We start from the raw sequence: 26,803 nt of genomic DNA, 5'->3' as shown, positions 1-26,803 counted from the left end.
ATCACCCCAGTGAGCAGCATTTCTACTGTGGGTCAAATGGCGGATGCCTCGCATTATGTTAACTTCCACCTCTGAGATCTAAACACACTGCTAGCTCCGCAGTACCACACCACACACACATTTTTAAAATGACCATGAAGAAAGGAAGAAGGGAGAAGCTGGCACTTGCCATCCTAGATCCCACAGCCATCAGTTAAAGGACACCTGAATTCCTCCCTGTGCCATCCAACCACGGATCCCAGGACCAAGCCCCGGCAAGGCAGCCCACGTCCACGCATGCTGACAGCATCACACAGGTTCAAGTGGGTGGGCTGCTCCAAGACCAGTCACGCAGCCCACAGGCTTGTGCGGGGAGGGGGCCCAGCTGGCGGCTCCCGGCAATCAGGCAGGCCCCTTCTCGCAAGTCACTCTTCTGGCCCTGTGGAGTAAAAGCACACAGGACCTCCACACTGCTTGAGTTAAAGTCTCCATTTATTTTATTTTTTTACAAAAATCCAACATAAGACTATTGTGCTCATGACTGGAAAAGGGGGACGAGGTGGATGGACATGGCATGGACATCAAAGAGCTTCCCCCTGCAAAATATCATCATTTCAAACCAGGAGCTCCCTGAGCACACACACAGGCAGCGACTGAAGAGACGACCCCCACCTGCCCAGACAGGGCCTCCCCGACGGTGCGCAGGCCTGGGCTTGAGGAGCAGTCCACAACACATGGAAAACCACTGCCAGGGGCACAAAAACTCAGAGCGGCCTGATGAGCACCTTGGGGAGGCTCTCACATTGGTGAATGCCCCTCAGGGTTAAGAGCAAACTGGCTAGCCGCGGACGAACACATCCTGGGCCCTGGCAGCAAAGACCAGGCAAAAAGGTGTGACCTGTGAAGGGTGGGGGAAACCCATGTAAGCTGCAGAGCTGTTTTCCTGTTCTAAATGAGTCCCAGTCACGTGGTTTAGATGACATCTGTTTCCCCCAATGGGACAGATCAGCATCAAGGGCATTTGAAGCATGGAGCTGGGCCTCCCCCAACCACCCTGCAAAAAGCAGCATCCATTCTCCAGGAGCACCTAACAGAGTAACGTAAAAGGTCTGACTGCCCAGCCTCTTGCTCCTGAGGAGCATCGCTTAGGAACATGGCCGGTGCCCACCAGAGCCTACTGTTTGGAGCCCCTCTGGTTAGTGTCCTGTTAGGTCCAAGTAGTGTTCACCTTGAGGCTCTGACAGCATAAGCCTTCCTGTGGTAGACTTCAATGTCATCCAGAATCTCAGACCACTCGGCTACTCCTGGATCTCCCAACAGCATTTGGGGACCCACCGGCCTGGCTCCACAACAGGGGGTCCTAACAGACTGCTCTTTTCTCACGGGGTCCCACTGAAAGCCAGTTTATGAGTTCCTCACATGAAAATAAACAAGATAAAAATAGCAGCCACGTATATAGCTCAAAACACCACACTCTTTGGCTCCCTGGAGGGAAGAAGGCTATACTAGTTAGGAGTCAGGAAAGCGGAGTTAGAAAGTTAGGGTGCCGGGAGTCTGGACCCCTCTGCTGGGCTGCTGAGAAGCAGGGCTGAATTTCCTGGGTAGCTGCCTCTATAGGAGAGCAACAAGAAGATGCCAGTGGGAATCCCTGGAGGCCACAAGTCCTGGGAGCAGCCCTGGTCTTGCCTGCCAATAAGGAGAGGTCCTTTAATCCAGCTAGCCCTCTACCTGGGTGGGATCTACAGGACAGAATCTTGCTTCAGAATGATACTTGAAGAGACCCAATGAGATAGGTCAGAGAAGAATGTGCCCCCAGGAAAGAGAAGCACAGGGTGTCAAGGTCTGGGGAAGAAAGAACTGGCTTAAGGCATGTACATGACCAGGACAAACCTGAGCTTTTGTCCAGCTGTGGGAAACCACCTGTATTCAACTCCACTGCAAGAAAGTGGGGTCCAGGAAAATGGTAGAAGTCATGGGTTAAATCCCTGCCAGATGCCACTAATAGCCTCTTCGGGTCCCCTACTGCCATCACCACCAAAACAAAAAAAAAGAAAATTAGCTTATTTCCATTTCAGCCAGGGAATAGAAATGTAAACCCAGAGTGGGAAGTGGTAACATGGGTATGAATGCCTATGAAATCTCAGGCTGGACTGGAGCCTAACATAATAAATGATGTCTTCTTCTCATTCTGGCACATAACAAATCTCAAGGGGTTCTGGAACAACCTGGCATAAGGGATCTAAAAACTACAGGTAACATAGGGTATAGGTCCAGACAAAGGTTGAAGGAAGGTGAATTTCACCAAGGTATTTATCCCAAGGCAGGTGCCTTGCTATAAGACTTCCCGGCCAGCCGGGTGGGGGTCCACAAAGGATGCTCGCTCATTCTACACCAGAGAGAGCAGGCCAACCTGCAGACCACTTTAGATCACAGCTGGAGGTGTGGCCTGCCAATTCTCTGTTCTCTTAACAAGAGAGAACTTTCAGGAAAGCCTGAAGCCAAAGCACAATGTGCGTTTCAAAAGGAGGGCCGAACAAGAAGAGTCATCTGGGAGCACCATCTTCAGGTCTCACTCCTTCCTCATTCTTCTGTTTCAAATGGGAGATAATGGGAGCTGGGACAGCTCAACCTAGCAATTAATCCTCAAATAGCACTGAACCCAGCACAGGGAAGCCTCGCTGTTCCCAAATGTGCAGGTCCTCCCAACGTACTCAAGCAACAGGAGGACTCAAGCTCCAGATTACCAGTTGGCACAGATGCAGGAAAGAACAAACCAAGAGGGTTTATCTCGTCCAAGAGCCCCCTAGGAAAGCCAAGCCTGGTCCTTTTTTGCTTTTGCACATAGACGCTCTGGGGAATACGGAGATGATCTTTAAGGATAAGCCAGATACCATAAGGTCAGGATCCATCTCCACTAATGTCCAGAACATCAGAAAACTTAGTGGGTCCCTCACTTTATGAAACAGGCAGAACTCTCAAACCTCCCCCCCCAAATCTATCTATCTCTCTCTCTATATATATATGTATATGTATGTGAGAGTGTGTGTGCATATATACATACATATATATACACACTTATATATAAATAAGCCTCGAATGGCAAATCTCAAACTTTCTCCTTTTAAATAATAATAATAGTTGTTACTGAATTTAAAAACCACAAACCAGCTGTCCTGGACTTATGAACTGCTTGAGCAACTCCCCGGAGTCCCCATTGTCCTCAGTGTAAGCTATCAGTCAGTGCCCTGTGTAGGGAACCTCCGAGTCCTCTGACCAGGGTTCCAGGCCCAGTGTGGCCGACTTTAAGAGGAAGAAGACTACTTCCTTTCCACTCTTCCCGCCTCCTCTCCCAGTAGAGGGTTTGGGTCACCCACCCAGCGGATGTCCCTGGGGTCCTTCAACGTCTAGGAACCGTAGAAGCCATCTCCCCCACTCTGCTCATCCTCTTCCCAGCACTTGCAGTGTCCCTAGATGAACTTGAAGCACTTGGTCTTGTCGTGGGGCAGGCGGGTCTTGAAGAGCACAGAGTCCACCCTGAATTGAGTGTAAAGTAGGGGCATATAGCCATACACCTTGACAAAGAAGTTGATACATTTGTGCCGCTCATGGAAGTGGGAATCGTCGTGTGACAGGGCCTGAGGGCATCCTGGGCATCGGAAGGTCCACCGAGAGGTCACCTGGGAATAGGGAAGAAAGAGCACAGTGAGAATCGCAGGGACCAGGACAGACAGAAATCCTGCCACCTAACCAATCCGACAGTTCCATTTTCCCAGGGAAGACACTGACCGCAGGTGGCCATGTTCACCCACAGAGGGCGTCAGAAGCCAGAGCCTTGGCTCCTTCCTGCCACATACGTAGCTGTATCGCCGGAAAGACTGCTCTTTCCAAATGACCTAAACTGTAGATATCAAAAGCCTTACAAGGTTTAGTATTACTTGTTTCAGTAACTCAACCTCTAGTACTTATCTGGGTCACACGGCAAGACGTAGCTATAAAGGTGTTCATTCCATCAACATTTTTAGTAGCAAAAACTGGAAAAGTGCCCATCAAACGGGGACCAGTTAGATAATTATTAAATACTACACATTCACTAGAAAAGTTATTTAGGAAATCTCTATCTGAAGACATGGGAAAGTTGTTATATGATAGTAGCAGTAGTTAGTATGATGCTGAGGAAATTTCAAGCAGTTAGAACAGAATAAAGAATAGTATTACAGCTTCACTTCCAGCAATGTGGCAGACCAAGTAACCTAAAACTCCCTTAGCAGAGAATACCTGAAAATGCAGGACAAACTATATAAACAAACTCTTTAGAGACAGTAATGAAAGAAAACCTGTAATCAAAGGAATGGAAATAAAAGGAAAGAAATTAAATCATCAGAGGCCAAAATAATGAAAAAGCCTGAATTCAATGAATTAACCAGAGCTTTGGTTTTAAACAGGCTGGGGAGGCAAGAGCCACAAAACTACTGGAGATTTTTCAGAATACCCGGACCCAATGGAAGGCTGCGTGGGTTGGAGGCAGCTCCACAGAAAGCTGTCTTCCGAGCCTTCGCTCTAAGTGGAAGAAGAACTATCACCTGTGAGAATGGAAAGCCACACACTGGCCCTCACCCACTTGGGGCTAGGGTTTATGTCACCTGTGTGTTCTGAAAAGCCCCAAGATGCTAATTCAGCTTAAACAGGTCTCAACTAGGTCTTGACCCAGGGTATGCAGAAGAATCAAGTGCAAACCCTCTCAGGTATAAAGTCAGGCCTCCCAGAAATGCCATAAGTGAAATCCTAAAGAATACAATTTCACAATCAAATTCACAAAAAAGGGAATGAATCACATGAGGGAGAATCTGCAGAAACCAACAAGAATCAGACCCCCAAACCTTGCAGTATCCAGGATTCTCAGATGGTGATGAGAAAGGTAAATGTATATGTGCCCTGAAATTCTGAAAGACTACTTAAGGTCTGAGAAAGAAAGCCAGGACTCTCAAAAAAGTCCTAACAGATATGAAAAAGAACCAAAAAGAACAAGAATGAAAAGCATACTGAACTAAATCAGACAATGGATGGGTGTGAAGAGAAAATTAGTGAGGAAAAGTATACTAAAATAACTACCCGGAATAGAAAATATTGACTAAAAGCTTTAAAAAATTGGAAAGAATGATTGAGAGACATGGAGAGGAGATATTGTAGGATTCCATTTCGATAAAGTTCAAAAAGAGGCAAAACCAATCCTGCAAGAGAAAAAAAAGACCTTGACTGGCTGTCATTCTGCCAGCTGAGCTCCCTGGCCTGCAGGGAATTCACTCAGCCTCCATAATAACCAGGCAAACGTAAATGAAAATAGTAGGATACAGTTTATACCCATCAGATAGGCAATAATGGAAGTGTGGCAGTACTGAATGTTAGTAAGGATATGGAGAAGCTGCAATTATACAATGCTGGTAAGAATATACACTGGAACATCTATTTCCAAGAAAGTTTGGTACTACCAAGGTACACATACCCCATGACCTCACAGGAGAGGAATGGATGGAGGGAGGGTGATATAAGACATCTACTCTATTTGTAGTATTTTAATTCTTTTAAATTTTAATTTTTTTTTAAATTTTATTTATTTATCAGAGAGAGAGAGGGGGAGAGAGTGAGCACAGGCAGACAGAATGGCAGACAGAGGCAGAGGGAGAAGCAGGCTCCTGGCTGAGCTAGGAGCCCGATGCGGGACTCGATCCCAGGACGCCAGGATCATGACCTGAGCCAAAGGCAGCTGCTTAACCAACTGAGCCACCCAGGCGTCCCTAAATTTTAATTTTTTTTTAAGTAGACTCCATGCCCAGCATGGAGCCCAACACAGGGCTTGAACTCATGACCCTGAGATCAAGACCTGAGCTGAGATCAAGAGTTGGATGCTTCACCAACTGAGCCACCCAGGGGCCCCTACTGAGATTTTGATTTTTAAAAAGTCATCCTAATCTTCAGTTGAACTCTTATTATATTCCCATGAAGATTGAGAAAATTCTCAAAGAATACTCATTTTTCAAGATTTCACTTGGTAAGGATCATGTATACCATGTGCAAATTATTTCTGTCTCATTCTCTACACTGAATAGACAGTTCTGGCTAATGAAACACTGGCCTAATAATATGGTAGACAAACACGCTTTAATAAGGACAAAAAATTCATCATGTCTGTGAGTGCTTCAGGTGACTAATGCTATTATTAGGCACCTAATCACTCAGATACTTTAAATTTTCATGGATAATGTCTTCTGATCTACTAGCAAAGTATAAATAGAAGCATACATGTTGGATGAAGTTTAGTCCCTGGCCACGTAAGAAAGGATAAAGAAAGAAAAGAACATTGCACCAATCATTAATTTCTTTCTAAGACCCCTATCTCCCTATCTTAAAGTTTATAAGGAAGTGTGCCTTTTCATTTAACATCACACAGAATGAAAACAAATATTTTCATTTAATATTTATTTATTTTAATATCTATCACTGCACCTGAGAAACACACACTTTTATTAAAATAATTATAACAATTATTCCATTTTTTAAAAATTGGAATATTATTTTGCTAATTATTTTTCTTTTATGAGACTTTAGCAGATGGCCCAGGAATAGAAAAAACTATGGGGTAATCAGGAATTAAGTTCTAATGCTGAGCTATACTTGGGAAAAGGTATGATTAGGTATAAATGAATCATAAGGCCCACAACTGTTTTTCTCTCTTTTTATGCTTTTTTTTATGAACCCAATGTCCTCTGTTTACCACTCTACCACCACTAAAGATATCATTAGCATAGGTTGATGATTACTTAATCTATAACTTACCTTCAAAATATAAGAAGAATGAAATACCCATCCAATTATTATTAATGATATACATGGAGGTAAACTTGTTATTTTGTAAAATTAAATAATATGTCTTTTTAATAATAATAACATTAAGATCTGACTCAGCTTATTAATCCTGAGGACATCAGGTATGAATCCATCACATAAATACTGACAGACCATGGTCATAGATACTATTACTTTGAACTGACAGATTCTCAAGTATTAACTGCTGCGAGGTCCTTACCAGGCCTATGCTAATTCCTACCAGAAGAGCTTCCACTTGTCTGAACCTGCAATGATGACACAGAAGGTGATGTAACTGGCCCTTCTGTGCACTGAATATGAAATTATTATATTCTGGTCAAATATATTCACTAACTCGAAGACAAAGACAGAACTCAAATTTCTAGAATTCTGAGGGTACTTGTGGTTTTGTTTTTTGAGTAAATTGTCTTTCATAGTATTACTTATATGCCTGGCACTATTTTTAGAGCTTTACATATATTAATGCAGAAACCTTAAATTTCTTGTACCAAGGGTCTATGGAAAACTTAATAATTTTAAAGTCTTGATGGACATAAATAATACTTCAAGATGTAATAACAAAAGTAATGTGATATGAAAATATCTGTGAGTTCTATTGGTGACAATCACAGTTGCTGCAAATACTCTTAGAATGGTCACATGTTTCCTAACTGATGAAAATGTTAAATCCCAGTTACAGATTAATAAAAATTAAAGATGTTACATTTTTCCCATCCAAGTTCTAAACCCTCTGACTTCTGTCCATTTAACCTTAGTAGTTAAGAGTCCCTATATTCACAATTCATTTAACCCAAAGACAATTACAGATGAGGACTCTGAGGTATGGTGAGTCTCATACTGCACTACCGCCAAATAAGTGAATTAAGTAAGCATGCACCCCCAGTCCCTTAAGTACTGGGACCCTCACCTTGATGGGGGGTTTCCGAGTGATGTGGGAGACAAGGAAGTTCATGGCAATGTCCTCACAGTTGATGTATTCATCCACCATATCTCGGATGGCCTGGGGCATCACGTAAGAATACAGGTAGGCATAATACTGTCAGGGGTAGAAAAAGAATCACATAATCTGTTAGAGTCCACAGTTCTCTGGCTCTCAGCCAAAATATACATGGATCCAGGGGCTGTTAGGAAGTGTAGGGTGGGGAGAAGGTCGGGTGTGATGATCAGTCATGGAATCACCACTCCCTTTAGGGAGTTGGAGCCAAGGATGCTAAACATCCCACAAGGCAGATACTCTGTAATAAAGAATTATCCCATCCAAACTGCCAGTATCACCCCCCTTTTGAGGTCCTTCGTTCCTCAATGACTTTATAACAATATGAAGATTCATCAAAGTAGGTGAGACGGTGGTTTAGATGAACAGCACCCTATGGGTGACAATGGCAATAAGGGATAAGTGAGGGGAAAACCCGACAATAGAGCCATAAGACATCCAATCCCTCAGTTCCTCCACTTAAGGATTCTAGAATCAATCACTTCTGCACGCTTGCCCCTGGCTACTCCCTACTCCAAGCTACAAACATCTCTTGCCTGGATTATTCATGCAGTCTCCTAAACAGTTTCCCTGCTCCCATATTTTCTTTCCTCCAATCCATTCTATGTACACCAGAGTGATCATGTTCAAATGTAAGTTCAACTGAACATGTCACTCCAAACCCCTCAATAGCTTTTTATCTCGCTCAGAGTAAAGGCCTATGTTCTTAAAATGTCCTAAAGGCCCACAAAATGGTGTGCTAAAGCTGGCTCACACCTGCTAATGAATGTCGATTGCAAAATTTTCAGGAATTTTGTGAGGCCATTTAGAATTTTGTGAGATTATTATGAAAAATAGCCATTATTAAAAAATATAATTACATAAAATTAAATAAGCTATATTAAAAACCAATAAAAACCTAAAGCACATCATTTCTTAACTAATTAGCTTCATTTCACTATTGCTTATTACATTTTACTATTGTCTTATTTATGTCTATCATATCTATATGGTGAAAATATTATAGAACTGCCCATCCCTTCCCATCTCCAAATTCAGTGACTCATGTGCATAACTTCAAATGAGCCATGCTAAAAATATTTATACCACAGAAATGGACAAATGCCATAAACACGGCACATATTAACTATGATATGTTGCAATGTTGCTGCTGCTGAATAAATAGGTGAGGTGCCCAATAAAACTGTTTTATATGTTAGAATTAAAACTGATTTAAATAGTTAGAATCTATGTAATGTAATAATGATCATAAAATTTTTGTACTACCCACTGGTTTGCTGGTTATTTTGTGGCAAAGTACTTAAAAGGTGGTGAACTTAAAAGGTGAATTACAGGGACGCCTGGGTGGCTCAGTGGGTTAAAGCCTCTGCCTTCAGCTCGGGTTATGATCCCATGGTCCTGGGATCGAGTCCCACATCGGGCTCTCTGCTCAGCAGGGATCCTGCTTCCCTCCGCTCTCTCTGCCTGCCTCTCTGCCTACTTGTGAGGTCTGTCAAATAAATAAGGTGAATTACACGTATTTCTTTTATAAAAAGACAAGATGAGGGGCGCCTGGGTGGCTCAGTGGGTTAAGCCGCTGCCTTCGGCTCAGGTCATGATCTCAGGGTCCTGGGATCGAGTCCTGCATCGGGCTCTCTGCTCAGCAGGGAGCCTGCTTCCCTCTCTCTCTCTCTCTGCCTGCCTCTCCATCTACTTGTGACTTCTCTCTGTCAAATAAATAAATTAAATCTTAAAGAAAAAAAAAAAAGACAAGATGATTGAAATTTGTTGACACTTTAAATGGCCAGTGGCTGTCATGAGTATGCTAATGAGAATATATTTACTGAACACAATCTATATCCTCAACAAGAACTGCCTTTAGAAAAATGGAGAAAGCACTATGAAAACAAATGTTTAGAAGTATTTCCACCATTATGTGACTGTGACTGATGCCATAAATCAATAAATACTTTGATATCTGTATATTTTAAAATATATAAAAACTTTGTAACCTATTTAAAAATATTTTTTTTAACTTTTATTTTTATTGATTTTTTTGAAGATTTTCTTTATTTATGACAGAGAGAGATAGCAAGAAAGGGAACAAAAGCACACAAGAGCTGGAGAGGGAGAAGCGGGCTCCCTGTTCAGCAGGAAGACTGACATGGGGCTTGATCCCAGGATGGTGGGATCATGACCCGAGCCAAAGGCAGACACTTAACAACTGAGCCACCCAGGCACCCCTGTTTAAAAATACTTTAAATAAAGTTTCAATGGCTTTAGAACCTACTGTAAGAAAAAAGTAACACTTTCTCATTAGTTTGCTTAAAAAAAAAAAAGTCAAATGGCATTACAGAAGATGAAAATTCTAGTTCAATTTGAACACAATTTAGTGGATGAGTATCATGACTTAATAAGCACAACAATATGATATTTCTTACAGGGACAGTAACTAAAACCAAGTATCAAAAACATGTTTAATTTAGAAATAGAGCTCTGATTTGCCATAACACAGTGTCAAATCAAGACTTAAAAAAATAATACACTGAATCTAATATAACACTGTATGTTAACTAACTGGAATTAAAACAAAGAGTTAAGGGGCACCTCAGTGGCACAGCTGGTTAAGCATCCAACTCTTGGTTTTGGCTCAGGTCATGACTTCAGAGTTGAAAGATTGAGCCCCATGTCAGGATCCATGCTGGGTGACAGCCTGCTGGGATTCTCTCCCTCCCTCCCTCACCCTCTGTTCCTCCCCGCTGCACACACACACACTCTCTCTAATAAATAAGTAAATCTTTAAAAAAAAAAAAAAAAAACTTAAATGAAGCACATTCAATCATATTGCTCTCACTAAAATTTAAGAATTCACTGAAATTATTTTGAAACTTTATTTCATTTTATCTCAACATTATAAAAATTTCTGTAAGTACAGTAGTATATATATAAATTTAATTTATAAATAAATATACACATCTGTGTGGTACAGGTTTAAAATTTTTTATTGATAGGTATTTATAATTTAAAAACTTCATCTTTCAGAATTAGGGATGACCAACTTCACTGTTTTCAAGGACCAAACAAGTAAGGTAAATAAATGACTTTTATTTTTTAAAGATTTTATTCATTTATTTGAGAGCGAGCGAGCAGTGGGGGAGAAGTAGAGGGGATGGGAAAAGGAAAGGGAAAGAATCCCAAGCAGACTCCCTGCCAAGCGCAGAGCTCGCAACAGGGCTCAACCCCATGACCCTGAACCAAGACCAAGAGTCAAATGCTCAACCAACTAAGCCACCCAGGTGCCCCAGTGACATTTTAAAGAAACTGATGAAAAAAAAAAAACAAAGAATCATGGGGCAAATAAACACATACATGTCCATCTATGGAGAACAGTAGCTATGTAGCTCCAGCCAATTGGTGCCTGACAAGAACAATGCCCAATGTGACCTCATCTTCATGGTTACTGAGGTCTAGATCTTTCTGTAAAATTCTATGGTACTGAAAAAGCCTGACAGCGTATGGGATAGCACTGGAGGACTAAAAAAACATTTCTGTAAACCACAGGCTTGAGGGCTACTACTTTATAACCCTTGCTCTAGATTTCAAATAGAAAATAAAAACTATAAGGTATATTAAGTAAATGATTTATTACTTGAAAGTAAAGGGATCTTGCTCTAACTTTTAAAGAGCAATCAGAATTTGAGAAGAAGCAGACTTCTCAGAAGACAAGTAAATTCTCAAGGTATGAATAGACAATGCTGAAATTAGTGGCTCTTTCTCATGACCAATGTGAAAATAAAGGACTCCTAGTTAGGTATGGTTTCTCAGTCAGAAACTTCCTAATCCTAATCCTACTGGCATCCCCCATCCCAACCAAAACTCAACTGTGTTTGGAAAATAAGCACAAGGGTAAGGTTCAAGAATGGGAAAAGCATACCAGCTTCACACATTAAGTTGTAAAAAAGAAAAGAAAAAAAAAAAGCTAACAATGTAATGATTTCTTAGGCTGGTTCAAAATGTCCCTAGCAAGATGACTTTCAAGATTCTGTTTGAGGTGGGTCACAAGATCCCACCATCTGAAATATGAAATATATGAGGGATAAAGCCTGGGGAGTATTGGGATATCAGTTTAAAGTACCAGAGGGACATACAGGGGAGTGGTGCCCTGAAAACAATTAGGTATATGAGTACAGGCTTCAGGGAACAGCCAAGGTTGGAATACAGACACAGAAAATTACCAGCCTGCCAGTATTCAGCCCCAAGATCTTGAGATATGAGAGAATGTCTAGGGAAGACCAAAGTAAGAAGACCACTAGATAGAGAAGCTAGAAGACTAAGATACTTCAACATTTATGGGGAAAACATCATGGCAGATGGGTCTTCCATGAGGGCAATGAAGTTGCCCAGAATGAGAGAGGGCATTGCAGGGGAGGTCAAGAGAATGGGCCATGTGCCACATTTTCAATGACCAGGAAGAAATGGCTAGGAGGTGCTAGATGGCAGCAACAAGACAGAGGCTGTGAGCCACAAATGAAATTTTATATAATAGCTGAGAATCATCTGGAAGTGTCATCAATAAGCAATAATGGTTCTTTATATCTTCCCTGCTCCAAAGTACATATCTGGTGAAATGAGTACACTCAATCACTGTCCCTGGAAGAAATACAGGAACAAGGTAAAGGGGAAGTGCTGTCCTCAGAGAAAAGTCAGGTTTTAATCAGGTCAAGAGATAGAGGAGACATCCTGTGAAGTGGGGTGTGCAGGCAGCTTGACCTCAGAAGAGGGATTCTTCGGAGCCCAGAAGTAGTACTTGGGAGAGAAGGTATAGAGCAACACTATCTAAGATATGTGAGTCACATCTGTCACTTCTCTAGTAGCCACATTTTAAAAAAAGATTTTCATAATTCATTTGTGAGACAGACACAGAGAACACAAGCAAGGGAGAGGGACAAGCAGATCTCCCACACAGCACAGAGCCTGACACAGGGCTTGATCTCAGGACCCTGAGATCATGACCTGAGCCAAAGTTAGACATTTAACTGACTGAGCCACCCAGGTATCCCTACAGGCCACATTCTTAAAAAGAGAAACAATAAAATTAATTAGAATACATTTTATTTAACCCAGTGTAACCAAAATAATTGCATTTTAAAATATAAAAATCTGGTGTGCACTTTACACTTACAGCTCATCTCAATACTGGCCAGCTGGATTTCAAGTGCTCAATAGCCATGTGTGGCCAGTGGCAACTTTATAGGACAGAAAAGGTACAGATGAAAGATAAGTCAGAAGCAAAAAGAAGTTAGCAATAGCAATACAAGAGAGAAGTAATGACTAGAGGGGTTTGCATTTTAGATATGCAATAAAAATTGGGATGTGTGCCATGGTGAAAGCTCTAAGGAATAAACAAAACTTGTATAACCATAACAGAGGCTCGTGGTGAAGCCTGAGATAGCAGTGGGTTAACCCGAGTGAGAAGAGAACCAGCCTTCTGCTGGGCAGGCCATGTCTGGGATGGCAATGGCAAAACAACAGTATTTTAGCTCAAAGCTCTCAATTTTACAGAAGGAGAGCCTATGCCCAGAAAGAACAAACTAATTTTCCTAATAGCCTACATACAATTGTGCAGGGAGCCTTCTCACTCTGACTTTATTCCAGAGTTGTTCTAAGCATCTTGAACAGTCTTTAAAAACAGAAATAACTTAAATCTAGCATGCAAGGGACATATAAGAAACATTAGAAGGCCTAACTTTAGGGCAGCATTTCACTACCACACAAAGGCTCAACTCTTAACCAACCTCACACCAATCTTACCAAGCTTTTTCTTACCTTGTGAAAGAAGGCAGCACCTGTCAGCACCATGGACAGCTCACAGGAGTAGTTGGAGTTATAGAGCCAGGACTGATGAGGAATGTCCCATGCATGGTAACGGCCAGGGAAACCCACAATGCGATCCCGTGCTTCTCTCCACACCCTCAGAAAACACAAGTATATGCACACACCTGAGTACAAAGCTCTAAGATTATCAGAAACATTTAAAATTATTGCTCTATCTTGCAAAAAAAACTCTGGTCCTTGGGCTATTCTTTTTTCCTCTTAAAAATTTTTAAGCAGGCGCACCTGGGTGGCTCATTGGGTTAAAGCCTCTGCCTTCAGCTCAGGTCATGATCCCAAGGTCCTGGGATCAAGCCCCACATCAGGCTCTCTGCTCAGCGGGGCGCCTGCTTCCCCCCTCTCTCTGCCTGCCTCTCTGCCTACCTGTGATCTCTGTCAAATAAATAAATAAAATCTTTAAAAAATTTGTTTGAAACAAAATTAATCACAGGCTAAACAGGATAAGAACAAGCAAACAGTGCTACATGTAGCTTCTTTAATAAGCACCCACTTATTGCTCTTCTAACTTCTGCAGCCAGGACTTCTCTACCCTTTACAGAAAGAACAAGCTGGAATAACATGTGAAGGAGGTAACTGAAGTTCAGAAGTCTCCAAAATGGGGTATGTACATCATCAAAAGAAGTGATCTACAGGACCATACAATTGAAAGACTCATAAATGCAAGAAATAATAAGCTGACGGGTGCTTGGGTGACTCAGTCAGTTAAGCATCTGCCTTCGGCTCAGGTCATGATCTCAGGGTCCTGGGTTCAAGCTCCACCCATTTGGGGATCCCTGCTCAAAGGCAAGACCGCTTGTCCCTCTCCTTCTGCCCCTCCTCCAGCTCATGAATGCATGCACTCTGTCTCAAATAAATAAATATTTAAAAAAATAATAAACTGAAAATTCAGTATATTTCCAGGATAAACTTTTATATCATCCCTAAATTTATTGAAAAGGTAGAACAAATAAAACCAGTTCCCCAATTTCACAGGTAAAAATCAGAAAGCTGAAAGCACTTATGCACTACAAAACCCTACAGCCCTGTAGAAGGGCTTCAGGAGTCCTATAAACAATGAACCACTACATCCCCACTCCACTTCACTCCCAAACAAAATATAAACTGCTTGAGAAACTCTCTCATCACGTACATGGAACTTCAATTCCTAAAAAATGAAAGAGTTTATTCCCAAAGAGTTCCCCTCCTATTAGGTTTGAAAGCAATTAATCTAGTAGGATAGATGAGAAACCACAACTTCTATCACAATTTAACAGTCTTCTAGATGGGCCTTCTGCCATGTCCTATCCAAGCTCTACCTCAGTCCTAATTTATTTCCTAAGAACAACTCCAAATTACTAACCTTTAGTACCTTTTTAGTACCTTTTAGTACCTTTTTAAAGCTAGATTTGAATGTAAAAACTGCCAATAAATACCACTGAGATATCCAAATGTTATCATCAATATTCCTAAAAATACTGATGTCTTCAAATGCCTATTGTTCTTAATAGTACTACTAGGCTAGCAGAATAGGAAACTGAATATTTCAATCATCTGATTTGGTTGATTTAAATAAATATAATGTAATGTATTTATTTAAATAAATATAATGTAATAAATTCTTAATAAGGCAAAATCTATTAGCTACACACATGATATCAAAAGATACCATCTAATTTGTTAAGGGCGGTCAACCACGATACAGTCAACTGGGTGTTAATTATTTATTAAGTAATAAGGGGGAAAACCAATATGGAAGGAATTGTAGAAGATAAACACAAGGAACAGCTTAATTAAATTTCTGGGACAACACATCAGTAGTTTTAGATAGTATGGTCTCAGTGGACATTTGAAAGTTAGGCATTTTAAAAGATTGACAGGGACATCTGAGTGGCTTAGATGGTTAAGCATCTGACTCTTGATTTTGGCTCAGGCCATCATCTCACCAAGACACTATATACTTTTGTTAAAGATGTATTTATTCACTTTAGAGAGACAGTGCAGGGAGAGGCAGAGGGACAGGGAGAGAGAAACTCCAGCAGACTCCTGGCTCACAACTAACCTATGGCTCAACCCCAGGACCCTGAGATCATGACCAGAGGGGAAATCAAGAGTCCAGCACTCAGGGGCGCCTGGGTGGCTCAGTGGGTTAAGCCGCTGCCTTCGGCTTGGGTCATGATCTCAGTGTCCTGGGATGGAGTCCCACGTCGGGCTCTCTGCTCAGCAGGGAGCCTGCTTCCCTCTCTCTCTCTCTCTGCCTGCCTCTCCATCTACTTGTGATTTCTCTCTGTCAAAGAAATAAATAAAATCTTTAAAATAAATAAATAAATAAATAAATAAATAAATAAAGAGTCCAGCGCTCAACCAATTGCACCACCCAGGGCCCCCCGCAACATATAACATGAAAAAAGTTTCAAAGGTAATTTATAGCTCAAACTTCAAAATAAAAAATTCGCTAGATAAATGAAAACTTAAAAAACTAAGGAAAATTTTAGAAATAATGAAATCAAGACAGAATTCCACTGAAGAATTTGAATCATGAGTAATACTTTTCTATTTACATTTCAAACTTAAATACTATCATCTTGGAAATAAGTGCATCAATTCAACCTTTTTGTGGTATGAAGTTTGACACATCATTTACCACACATCATTCCCAAATTAGTACAGCCAGTTCAATAAAAACAAAAAACTGTTAACAGTTAAAACACTACATATTTTAAATAAAGACATATTTTTAAGCAAGTATGCACGATCTAAATAATTTTTAATGAGTTGCCTGAATGAAGATGTTAACTTTTTAAGATTTTATTTTTCTATTTGTCAGAGAGAGAGCGCACGCACGCACACAAGGAGGCAGAGGCAGAGAGAAAAGCAGGCTCCCCACTAAGCAAGGAGCCTGATGCGGAACTCAATCCCATGACCCTGGGATCATGACCCGAGCCGAAGAAGGATGCTTAACTGAATGAGCCACCCAGGCGTCCCTACTGTTAATTTTTAAGATTTTATTTATTTCGTTGAGAGAAAAAGCATGAGCAGGGTGAGGGGCAGATGGAGTAGCAGACTCCCCAGTGAGCAGGAAGCCCGATGCTGGGCTTGATCCCAGGACTCCGGGATCACAACGTGAACTGAAGGCAGACGCTTAACTGACTGACTGATCCACCCAGGTACCCTTTACAATTAATTTTTTAAAAGATTAATTTGAGAGAGCAAGCGAGCATGGGAACGGAGATGGGGAGGAACAGAAGGAGAGGGACAAACAGACTCCCAGCTGAGCACAGAGCCTGATGCAGGTCTCTATCCCACCACCCTGAGATCATGACCTGAGCCAAAATCAAGAGTTGGATGCTGGGATGCCTGGGTGGCTCAGTTGGTTGGACGACTGCCTTCGGCTTAGGTCATGATCCTGGAGTCCCGGGATAGAGTCCTGCATCGGGCTCCCAGCTCCACGGGGAGTCTGCTTCTCTCTCTGACCTTCACTCATGCTCTCTCTCACTGTCTCTCTCTCTCAAATAAATAAATACGATCTTTAAAAAAAAAAAAAAAAGAGTTGGATGCTTAACTGACTGAGCCACCCATGTGCCCCATTACTGTTAATTTTTAAATGAAAGTTGATTTTATGACCTTTGAAACTTAGGCATAACAGTTTTGAATAAAGATCAGTAAATATTTATGATATTACAGTATATTTACATTTAATATAAATTTAATAATAATGTACATAAAGGTTAAGTACTACATTTAATGTATATTTAGTACCTTAAAGTCCATATTAAACTAATATGGACTTTATTATACAAAGACACATTCTTAATCTTGTTGGTTATACTTCCATGTTTTTCCTTCTGGTTCATTAAGAATCAATTTGAAATGCTGTAAGAAAATAAACTGTAAAATTAACTAATAATCCAAAAATGTATAAAAAAAAAAGGTGAGATTTTGCTTCCTACTTAAGAAACAAGAATTTCTTTTCCAAATCCCATGTTTCTTATATTATGATAGTACATATAAGCCTTTTCCTCCTCTCCAAACAAAATACTGAGGCAAATCATGGCAAAGGAAAAGGTTTTGGTTAGTTCCCTTTGGAAAAGAAAACCTATAAAGCAGAGCCATGAAATACAGAGAAAAAGATCAATGTCCTGCTTCAAAACAAGAGACACTTGGACCCAGGAAGAGAAACCTACCTTACAGTCCAGACTCCCATACCTTCTCTTAAGCTTGTGTAGTCTTGTCTTTCTTTCTTTTTCCCAATAAAGTTTACTGAGATATAAATCACATGCCATAAAATTTACTCATGTAAAAGTGTTTAACTTTGGGTTTTAGTATATTCACAAAGCTGTGCAACCATCACCACTATCTAATTTGAGATTGTTTTAATCACTCCAAAAACAAACCCCATACCCATGAGCAGTCGCTCCCCATCTCCCTCTGTCCCCAGCCATAGCAACCACTCATCTTCTATCTGACCCCATTGGCCTACTGTGGACGTTTCACATAAACTAAATCAAAGAGCAGGTGGCCTTTCATACCTGGCTTCTGTCACTTAGCCTGGTTTCAAGATTCATATGGTAGTTCATATCAGTATTTCACTCCTTTCTATTGCTAAATAGTATTCCATTGTATGGATATCTCACTTTTTTTTTTAAATCCATTCATTCGCTGATGGATGTCTGGGTTGTTTATACTTCGTTTATTTTTTTTAACAACTAATTTTTGTGTGTGTGGCAAAATACATGCAACATACATTTACCATGTATTTTTATTTTTATTTATTTGACACAGAAAGAGAGAGATCAAGAGTAGGCAGAGAGAGAGGAGGAAGCAGGCTCCCCACTGAGAAGAGAGCCCCATGTGGGGCTCAATCCCAGGACCCTGAGATCATGACCCCAGCCGAGGCAGAAGCTTAACCCATTGAGCCACCCAGATGCCCCTACATTTACCATTTTAATCATGTTTATGAACACAGTTCAATGGCATTAAATACATTCACACTGTACAACCATCACCTCCATCCATCCCCAGAAGTTTTTCATCTTCTCAACCTGAAACTCAGTGCCTATTAAACACTTAACTCCACATTCCTGCCTTCCTCTAGCCCCCTAGCAACCACCATTCGACAATCTGTCACCGTGGATCTGACATATAAATCGAATCATATGATATTTACCCTTCTGTGTTGCTTATACTTGTTCACTATTATAAATTATGCTGCTTCTGTATGGGCATACGTTTTCAATTCTCTTGGATCCCCGTTGTTTTACCTGTCCATTAAGAACCTATCTGCCTTTTTCTTTGCTATATAAGTTGAAATTAGCCAAACCCCTATTATCCTTTGCCTGAGGAGATAGTTCTTGTTATACCTGCTTCTTCCCTTTTGAACCTAGGTCTGTTCCACTCCCATTCGGATGAAATAAGCACACTGGAAAGAAAAGAAAAAGCTTTTAGGGACGACTGGGTGGTCCCAGGGTTCTGGGATGAAGCCCCACATCGGGCTCTCTGCTCAGAGGGAAGACTGCTTCTCCCTCTCACGCTCCCCCTGCTTGTGTTCCCTCTCTTGTTGTCTCTCTCTGTCAAATAAATAAATAAAATCTTTAAAATGAAAGAGAGAGAGAGAGAAAGAAAAAGAAAAAGCTTTTAGATCAAAGGATGCCCAAATAAATGAGTCAAGGTGATGAAAGACTGGGTAGTATCACCAGAAATAATTCTCCAGTTCCATATCGGAGGCTAAACCACAAATTTCCAACGATTGGTAAGAAATTCTTATAACTCAATAATAAAAAGACAAATAATCCAAATAACAATGGGCAAAGGATCTGAAAAGACACTTCTTCAAAGAAGATACACAAATGATTACTGCACATGAAAAGCTATTCAACATCATTAGTCTTTAGAGAAATGCAAATAAAAACTATACTGAAATACCACTTCACACACAGTAGGATGGCTATAAACAAAAAACAAAAAATAGCAAATACTGTCAAGGACATGGAAAAATTGGAACCCTTATACACTGATGATGGCAATACAATGGTGCAGCCTCTGTGGAAAACAATACAGTAGTTCCTCAAAATGTCAGAGTGATCCCACCCAACGTATATATCCAAGAGAAAAGAAACATGAACACAAACACTCGTACATGCATTTTCATAACAGCATTATTCAATAACCAAGAAGTAGAAATAACCCAAATATTCATCAACAGATAAATCGACCAGCAAAATGTGCACATCTAGACAAAATAAGTATCAACATGTGCTACGAGATGAATGAACCTTTTAAACACTAGGTTAAGTGAAAGGCGCAGGTTACACATCAGCACATATTATATGGTACCGTTTACAGTCAAAGTGTCCACAAAAAGCAATTTATGGAAGCACAGGTAGATTAATGGTTGCCTAGGGCTTAGAGCAGTTGGAGGGAAGTGGGAAGTGACGAGTTATGGGTACACAGGATTTCTTTTGGCCGTAATGAAGATAGAAATCTTTAAAAAGATCAAGATGACAGTTGCAGAACTCTGTAGATACACTAAAAACCACTGAATGAGACATAAATGAGTGAATTGTATGACATATGAATTGTATTTAACAAATGTTACCCAAAACGAAATTGTGAGGAAATGATCCCAAACCCGGATGTCACAGTAAATGTCAAACTGCTTTAAAATTAAGTCTCTAAGGCCTACCCTCAATTTTTGTACTTACCTCACTGTGGAAAGATGCTAAACTGTCCATGGCCTGCATTCTAGTCCATGATACAGTTTGAACAGTCCTAATCTACTCTGTTCTCTAACCTGTAATGCTCCCTCAACTGGGATATATAAGCCCCAGTAAGAACTACTAAGAGTCAAGAAAACAAAATAGTTAAGTCAGTGGGTACTACAAGTTCCAGAGTCAGACAAACCTGCACTTGAATTCCAGCTCTGCCACTTACTGTCTAGAGTCATGGTTTGGTTCTCCTGGATCTCAATTGACTCCTATGTAAAATGGAGATGAGTACAACTTGTATCACCAAGTTTTTGGGATGTTAATGAGATAAATTGTAGAATGCTCAGCCAGTCTCCGGCACACAGCCTGGGCTCACCAATATCATGCACTGTCATTATCAGAACCACTTCCACCAACTCCTCTCCCTCTTTTCCTCTGGATCTTTACATCTAACCCCATCCTTCCCTATGTCTTTTAAGCCCCAGGACTCTGGCACTGTTGCATTGCCCTAACACACAGCAACATGTTGCTTCTGCCTGACTGGAAGCTATTCCCCATTCCTGTAAACACAAAAAGCTCCAATTTCTCTCAGGAAACTACCCTTTGCCTCCACTCAGTCCGTGTGGTTTGTGGTTGGAAGATGATGTACTTGCAGCTCCAGGGCTAGGCAGATAAGCCTGGTCTAGCCAATCACAGAAGCCATCTCCCTGGCCTCAGAGGAAGAGTCTTTGTGAAATCAAAGGCAACAAAGAGGAAAGCAGAACCTCGAGATGAAGAGAAATGGAGTTCTCCAACATCACCTATGACCTAAAAACCAGCTATGTCCTAAGTCATCTATCTCTGAGGATTTCTGTTACTGACAGCCAAGAAATTCATTTTGCTGCCTAATCCAGGTTTGAGTTGCTTTTCTGTCACTTGCAAACAAAAGTGTCTCCTGATTGAAAATCAGCTGCTCACCGAAACCCAAACATGATTTCATCATGGCGGAGGTGAGCATCATCATCAATAGAGAGGATGGCCTCTGTCTCAATTTCATTCCAGGGCAAGAATCGATTGTTCAAACTGTTCTTCTCAGTACGGACCACCTGTAAGGAGGAAGTAAAAACACTAATGGTCAGTGCTGCATTACAGAATACAAAACCCAAACTGCCTTGAGGTCAAAGGTAAATTTACTAAATAATCTTGCCCGGTTGCCTACTGCCTATAAACCCTAGCATATGCCTTTCAGGAATAGAAACTGCCTTATAATTAGCAAATGTATAAAGATTTCACATTTTAAGCTTTATTCATTTGCTAACTAATTTTCTTGTGAAAGCAGTTAAAGCTGAGGATTATTTTGCATAAGCAATAAACACAGTCTAGGGAAATGAAAAATAACTTTCCCAAGAGAACACAAGGTGGCAGAGTAGAACTGAGATTATAATTCCCAGCTCTGAAATCCCCAGGCTTGCTCTTGAATTTTAAAACCCAATTCAGAAATCCCCTCAGTCTGTGTCATTTCTGATGCCTAATTTTAAGGTCTTTTATCTGGTATTTTAGGGGGGCAAAAAAAAAAAAGGAGCCCACCCAGTAGAGGTTAATTACCTAACCCTTTGCAATTTGCAATTTCCACCTGTGGCACTGACTACACATAAAAAACTTTCTTTCAGGGGGTACCTAATTCAGAGAAGTTAACAGCTGTGTCCGCAGCAAATCCCTATTCAGAGAATCTCTACCCAAAGTGACCCATATATGCAAAGCAGTATTTTCTTCATAAAACAAAGATTAGTGCCCAAACAGAACTACATTATTTAAAAACAAACAAACAATTTTTAACTCAGACGTTACCTTAGATGAGCATAGTTTATTACAATGCAGGCAGTAGTTTTGCTAATCACCTTGCCCAATACTCAAATGAGGATGACCATACTCAGTACTTTAATAGCTCATTTTATTTTTATGGTATCTATATCTAATTAATCCAACTGATGAGGAACTATCATTTTATTTCAAAAAAATAGAAACCAAGAACTTCCTGAGAAATCATCTTTTTAGAAAGACTGGAAGAGTCACCTTTTTTTTTTTTTTTTTTAAGATTTTATTTATTTATTTGACAGAGAGAGACTCAGCAAGAGAGGGAACACAAGCAGGGGGAGTGCGAGTGGGAGAGGGAGAAGCAGACTTCCCGCCAAACAGGGAGCCTGATGTAGGCCTCGTTCCCAGGACCCTAGGACCACGCATGACCTGAGCCGAAGGCAGACGCCTAACGACTGAGCCACCCAGATGTCCTGAGTCGCCTTACTTACAACAGAAGCTTAAACTGAGAATAAGCTCTACCTAGCTTGATCAATGGAATTATACACAGGGTCTAGAAGTTTATGAGTGGTTTCAAAGGTCCTCCTATGACCTCACAAATATGGTCTCTTCAGTTTAAAATACTTTTTCTCCTATTCTTCGACCGAAATTATTCTCTCCCTAGAGACTGAGCTCTCACACCTCCTGTCACTTCCTCCCTTTTCAAAATTAATCACTTCTATATTCTTAGAGCACAGTCCGCATACTTCAATTAAATCATTCTAAGACACCTAGAATCCAATTAGTTCAGAGCTCAAAGGGCCTTGGAGATCATATGGTCCAATTCTCATCCTGTACACAAACGACAAATGGCAGAGCCAGACGCTAACGTGTGCCTTCTAACTCCAAAGCAGTCTTTTTCTGCTAAACTCCTATTAAATTTAGAATGCTCATCAAATCAAAGCCCTATGGAAAATGCATTATTAACTGTGTACCATCAAAGAAGAAAAATGCTGCCAAACAAGAAAGCATGTGAAATAGTTTATCACTTAGAATGTTTACTCTATTAAAGAGCTTTTTAAGACTTTGCCTCACCCCCAGAGGAGCTCCTCCCAAGTCAAGACAAGAGAGGATCTATAACAGATTTGCTACTACAGAAAACAGATGTCAGAACTAAGCGATAGACACAGATTCCACCCTGCCCTGAAGCATGTTTGACCAGTGTAAAAATCCTCGTCTCCCAAGCTCAGATTCAGCAGTTACAGAACAAAGCACTGGGCTCTGGGGGGGGGGGGGGGGGGGGTAAAGATCAAGGAGGGGGAGATGATCAAGTACTCACAATAGAAGCTGCTGGGCTCCATCCCCAAGGAGCAGGAAAGTGACCAGAAGTAGTAGAAGCCAAACCCCAACCTTAGCAACCATAAAATGCCATCTATCTTACAAGGCACCTAATTTCAGAGATGTTAAAATGTTAATAATGTCCACCTTACAATCAATGGACTATGGCATCTGTCTGCTCAATCACATCCAACAAACTACCCCTGGTCCTTCATTTTACTTTTCAAACATGCCTAGCATTCAGTTAATACAGAACTGCAATTTTGCCAGTTCAGGGGAACAAAGCTGCCCCCTCAACTCTAGCAACAATGCACATAGCTTAAAATGAAGAAGAAATAATTGAAAAATCCATTTCTTGACTATTCAACTGTAGATTATCAGTTTTGCAAGTCAGACACCAGGAGGATTATCTATAGCAAAATTAGTAATCCAGGAACATAGCACAGAGCTTTAGTACTCAGAGTGGACCCAAAGATCAGCAACAGGGGCCTCGCTGTCCTCCTGAGGACTCTCTTAGAAATATGCAGGCCTACCCCAAACCTACCAAGTCAGAACCTGCAAAATCCCCAGGTGATTCCTATTTTGAGAGGGTCCGTAGAGAAAAAAGGCAGCTTTGGAGTCAATCAGAAAAGCCTGAGTTCAAATTCCAACTCTACTACTTACTTGTTGTGTGAAGGTAAGGAAGCAGCCTCTCTGCTAAATGTATATAGCACCATGTTGTGTGCAGAAATGGAACTTGCTTATTAGCCAAACTTGACAATCTTATAAACAACCTAATTCACTCTAAAAACAGAAAGCAACAGCAAAAACTAAAACAGTCGTGCTCTGATGCCTAGATCATATCCAAAATTTTTATCCAATTTACAAAGTAAACCAAATCAAGAGGATCTACTTGTTCACTTTAAGACTTGGAATTGAAGATCTAATACCAAATGTGTTTTAGCCTAGATTTCACATCCACGTTTTTATCAAGTATATTAAAGTCCATTATGAGGCAAGTCCATTAAGAACAATTACTATGGGGGCGCCTGGGTGGCTCAGTCTGTTAAGCATCTGCCTTTGGCTCAGGTCATGATCCTTGGGTCCTGGAATCAAGCCCCACATCAGGCTCCCTAAGCAGCGGTGTGCCTGCTTCTGCTTCCCCTTCTCCCTCTGCCTCTGCCTCCACTGATGAGTAGCTTGCTCTCTCTCTCTCAAATAAATAAAATCTTAAAAAAAAAAAAAAAAACTACTATGGATTCCAGAAATAGAGTACACATACTACTTCTGCTCATCCTGGCACAACTCCAATGGGCTGAATGGCAGCAAGATTTTAAGGATTAGGGAACTGGTGCAATAGCCATCAGAATAAAAGAAAAAATTTAAGGATTCATAGAAACACAACATCATGAGTTGCAGCAGCTTATTTCTGGTTAACTTACAAACAACTGTGGTCAATAAGTCTGCTTTCAGAATTCATAGCAGGGATTCTCAATTCTGAGTGATTTTGCCCACCATGAAACATTTAAAACAATGTCTTTGGACTTTTGTGGTTGTCACAACTGGTGGAGGAAGGAGGTAAGCTACTCGCGTCTAGCTAGCAGAGGCCAGGGGTGTTGGTAAATCATACAAAGCACCAGACAAGCCCCACAACAGACTCATCCGACCCTAATACCATTAGGGCTATTGCTGAGACACCCTGATTTAGAGTCAACAATCAGGAAACAGTACACCAAACTGCAAAGAATAAATGTAGTTTGTTATTTAAGAACAATCACCTTTTCCTCCTAACCAAAAGGATTTCTGCACTTATAAACACTGCACATATAAACTAAAATTAAGGAGGGGAAAAGAGTAAAAGCTTTCTTCTAACAGTTCTGCCTCCAAGCTACAGTGCTTAATGGCTGTAATCAGCAAACCAACCGTTATCCCTTCTGGCACCAAAATCATAAGGACAAAAAAACTTAAACATTTGTAATGCAGACCTGCAGAGGAGCTTGGCCTCTAAGAGTCTGAGAAATGACAGATCATACATGAAAGAAATGAGTCATCCAGAGCAGTAGTCGTGTTTACAAAATATTCTCATTTTTGTTGACATTCTTTGTTTTGTTTTTCAAATTAAAAAACTCCTTCTTCCTCAATTGGCTATTTTTTTCATGCCTTATGATTATACGTTAGTAACCTGTGAACATGAAGACTGACCTTCACGTTACTGAGTGAATTACTGGTTACAACACTGACCAGAATGTATAGACTATGGTCCCTGGAATCCAACAAGTGTTCAACAAACATTTTATAAAGGAATGAATGAACAATTGACTCGGAAATAAGACCTAATTTAGCCCTGTCCATTCTATTTTCAGAATATGGAATAAAGACGATAAATTTATATATCAAAACCACAACATTATATATACTGAAACTTCCTTGTATTTAACCTAGTTTTCCACAGCAAAACAATCCATCAACCTACAACTATCAAGTCAGGAGCAATGCTCAGTAACATTCATTTTTCTTGTTTCGCATACAATGCTTCCTGGGGATGCTTCACTAGTTCTCCTGTTTACCATCATTCATAAAAGCCTTGACTTTCTCTCACTGCAACTCTCTTCCTGTCACAATGGAACAGTACAGCAATCATAGCCTGGAGCCCTACCATATGCAAATGTATGCAAGTGTATGTATGATCAAAAAACAGTTTTAGTAACCTCAGGTAACATTCAAATTGGTTCTTGAGCTTTGCGCAGTGGCAGTATCGTAGCCAATGAGGTTTATCCGAGGCGCGATTATTGCTAATTGAAAACTTTTCCCAAATTGGTTCTTGAGGAATTCTGGAATTTATGAATGATAAAGAGCTACTATTCTAATAGGATCTTTTCTTCTAGTATGCTAACTAGGCATTTGGCTTCTAAATCCAGACAGAATCAGCAAACCCACACTAAGTAGGAAAGTATCAATTTATATAATAAATACTTAATTAGTTATCATAATAAATGTGATGTCCAATTAATAGTTAGCAAATATCTCTTAATATGTAAGGTGTGGAAATATAAGTAGTTACTGCTGTTAACAAGGAACAACAGCACATGTCAACAATTATTAAGTGATAGTTGCTTAAATATAGCAGGATAAATTTGGATTCAAATAGAGTAAATACTTAAATATGGAATCTTTTATAAAAGCAGCTCATGAACAGCCATAGGTAGGTCTTTGAAGTTGGTAAGCAAGAAAAATAGGGCTTGAAGAGATTATGTGAATTAACACAAGTCATAAAGCAGACCAAGAACAGAGAGCACAAAAAGGTAAA

At 40.5% G+C, this 26,803-nt stretch overlaps 1 protein-coding gene across 10 annotated transcripts in view; it reads right to left on the bottom strand.

The window, feature by feature from the left end:
- Window positions 1-453: 453 nt before the first annotated feature.
- The window catches only part of EXTL3 (exostosin like glycosyltransferase 3), a 142,558-nt gene continuing 116,208 nt past the window's right edge, over window positions 454-26,803 (bottom strand). For 7 of the 10 annotated variants that reach the window (XM_082726869.1, XM_082726870.1, XM_082726871.1 and 4 more), the window contains 4 exons: window positions 21,364-21,491; window positions 13,661-13,805; window positions 7,769-7,897; window positions 454-3,656 (listed from right to left, as the gene is read on the bottom strand). In XM_082726869.1, the coding sequence (XP_082582995.1) occupies window positions 3,447-3,656; window positions 7,769-7,897; window positions 13,661-13,805; window positions 21,364-21,491 (612 nt within the window). In that variant the 3' untranslated portion in view covers window positions 454-3,446. The remainder of the gene's footprint in view (window positions 3,657-7,768; window positions 7,898-13,660; window positions 13,806-21,363; window positions 21,492-26,803) is intronic. The other 3 variants (XM_082726876.1, XM_082726868.1, XM_082726875.1) reach the window with 1 other exon arrangement.

The sequence above is a fragment of the Mustela nivalis genome, assembly GCF_964662115.1.
Source record: "Mustela nivalis genome assembly, chromosome: 4".
In the NCBI taxonomy this organism is placed as follows: domain Eukaryota; kingdom Metazoa; phylum Chordata; class Mammalia; order Carnivora; family Mustelidae; genus Mustela; species Mustela nivalis.
Note: the sequence above shows the minus strand (reverse complement) of the source record. Positions and strands in the feature narration are given on the sequence as shown.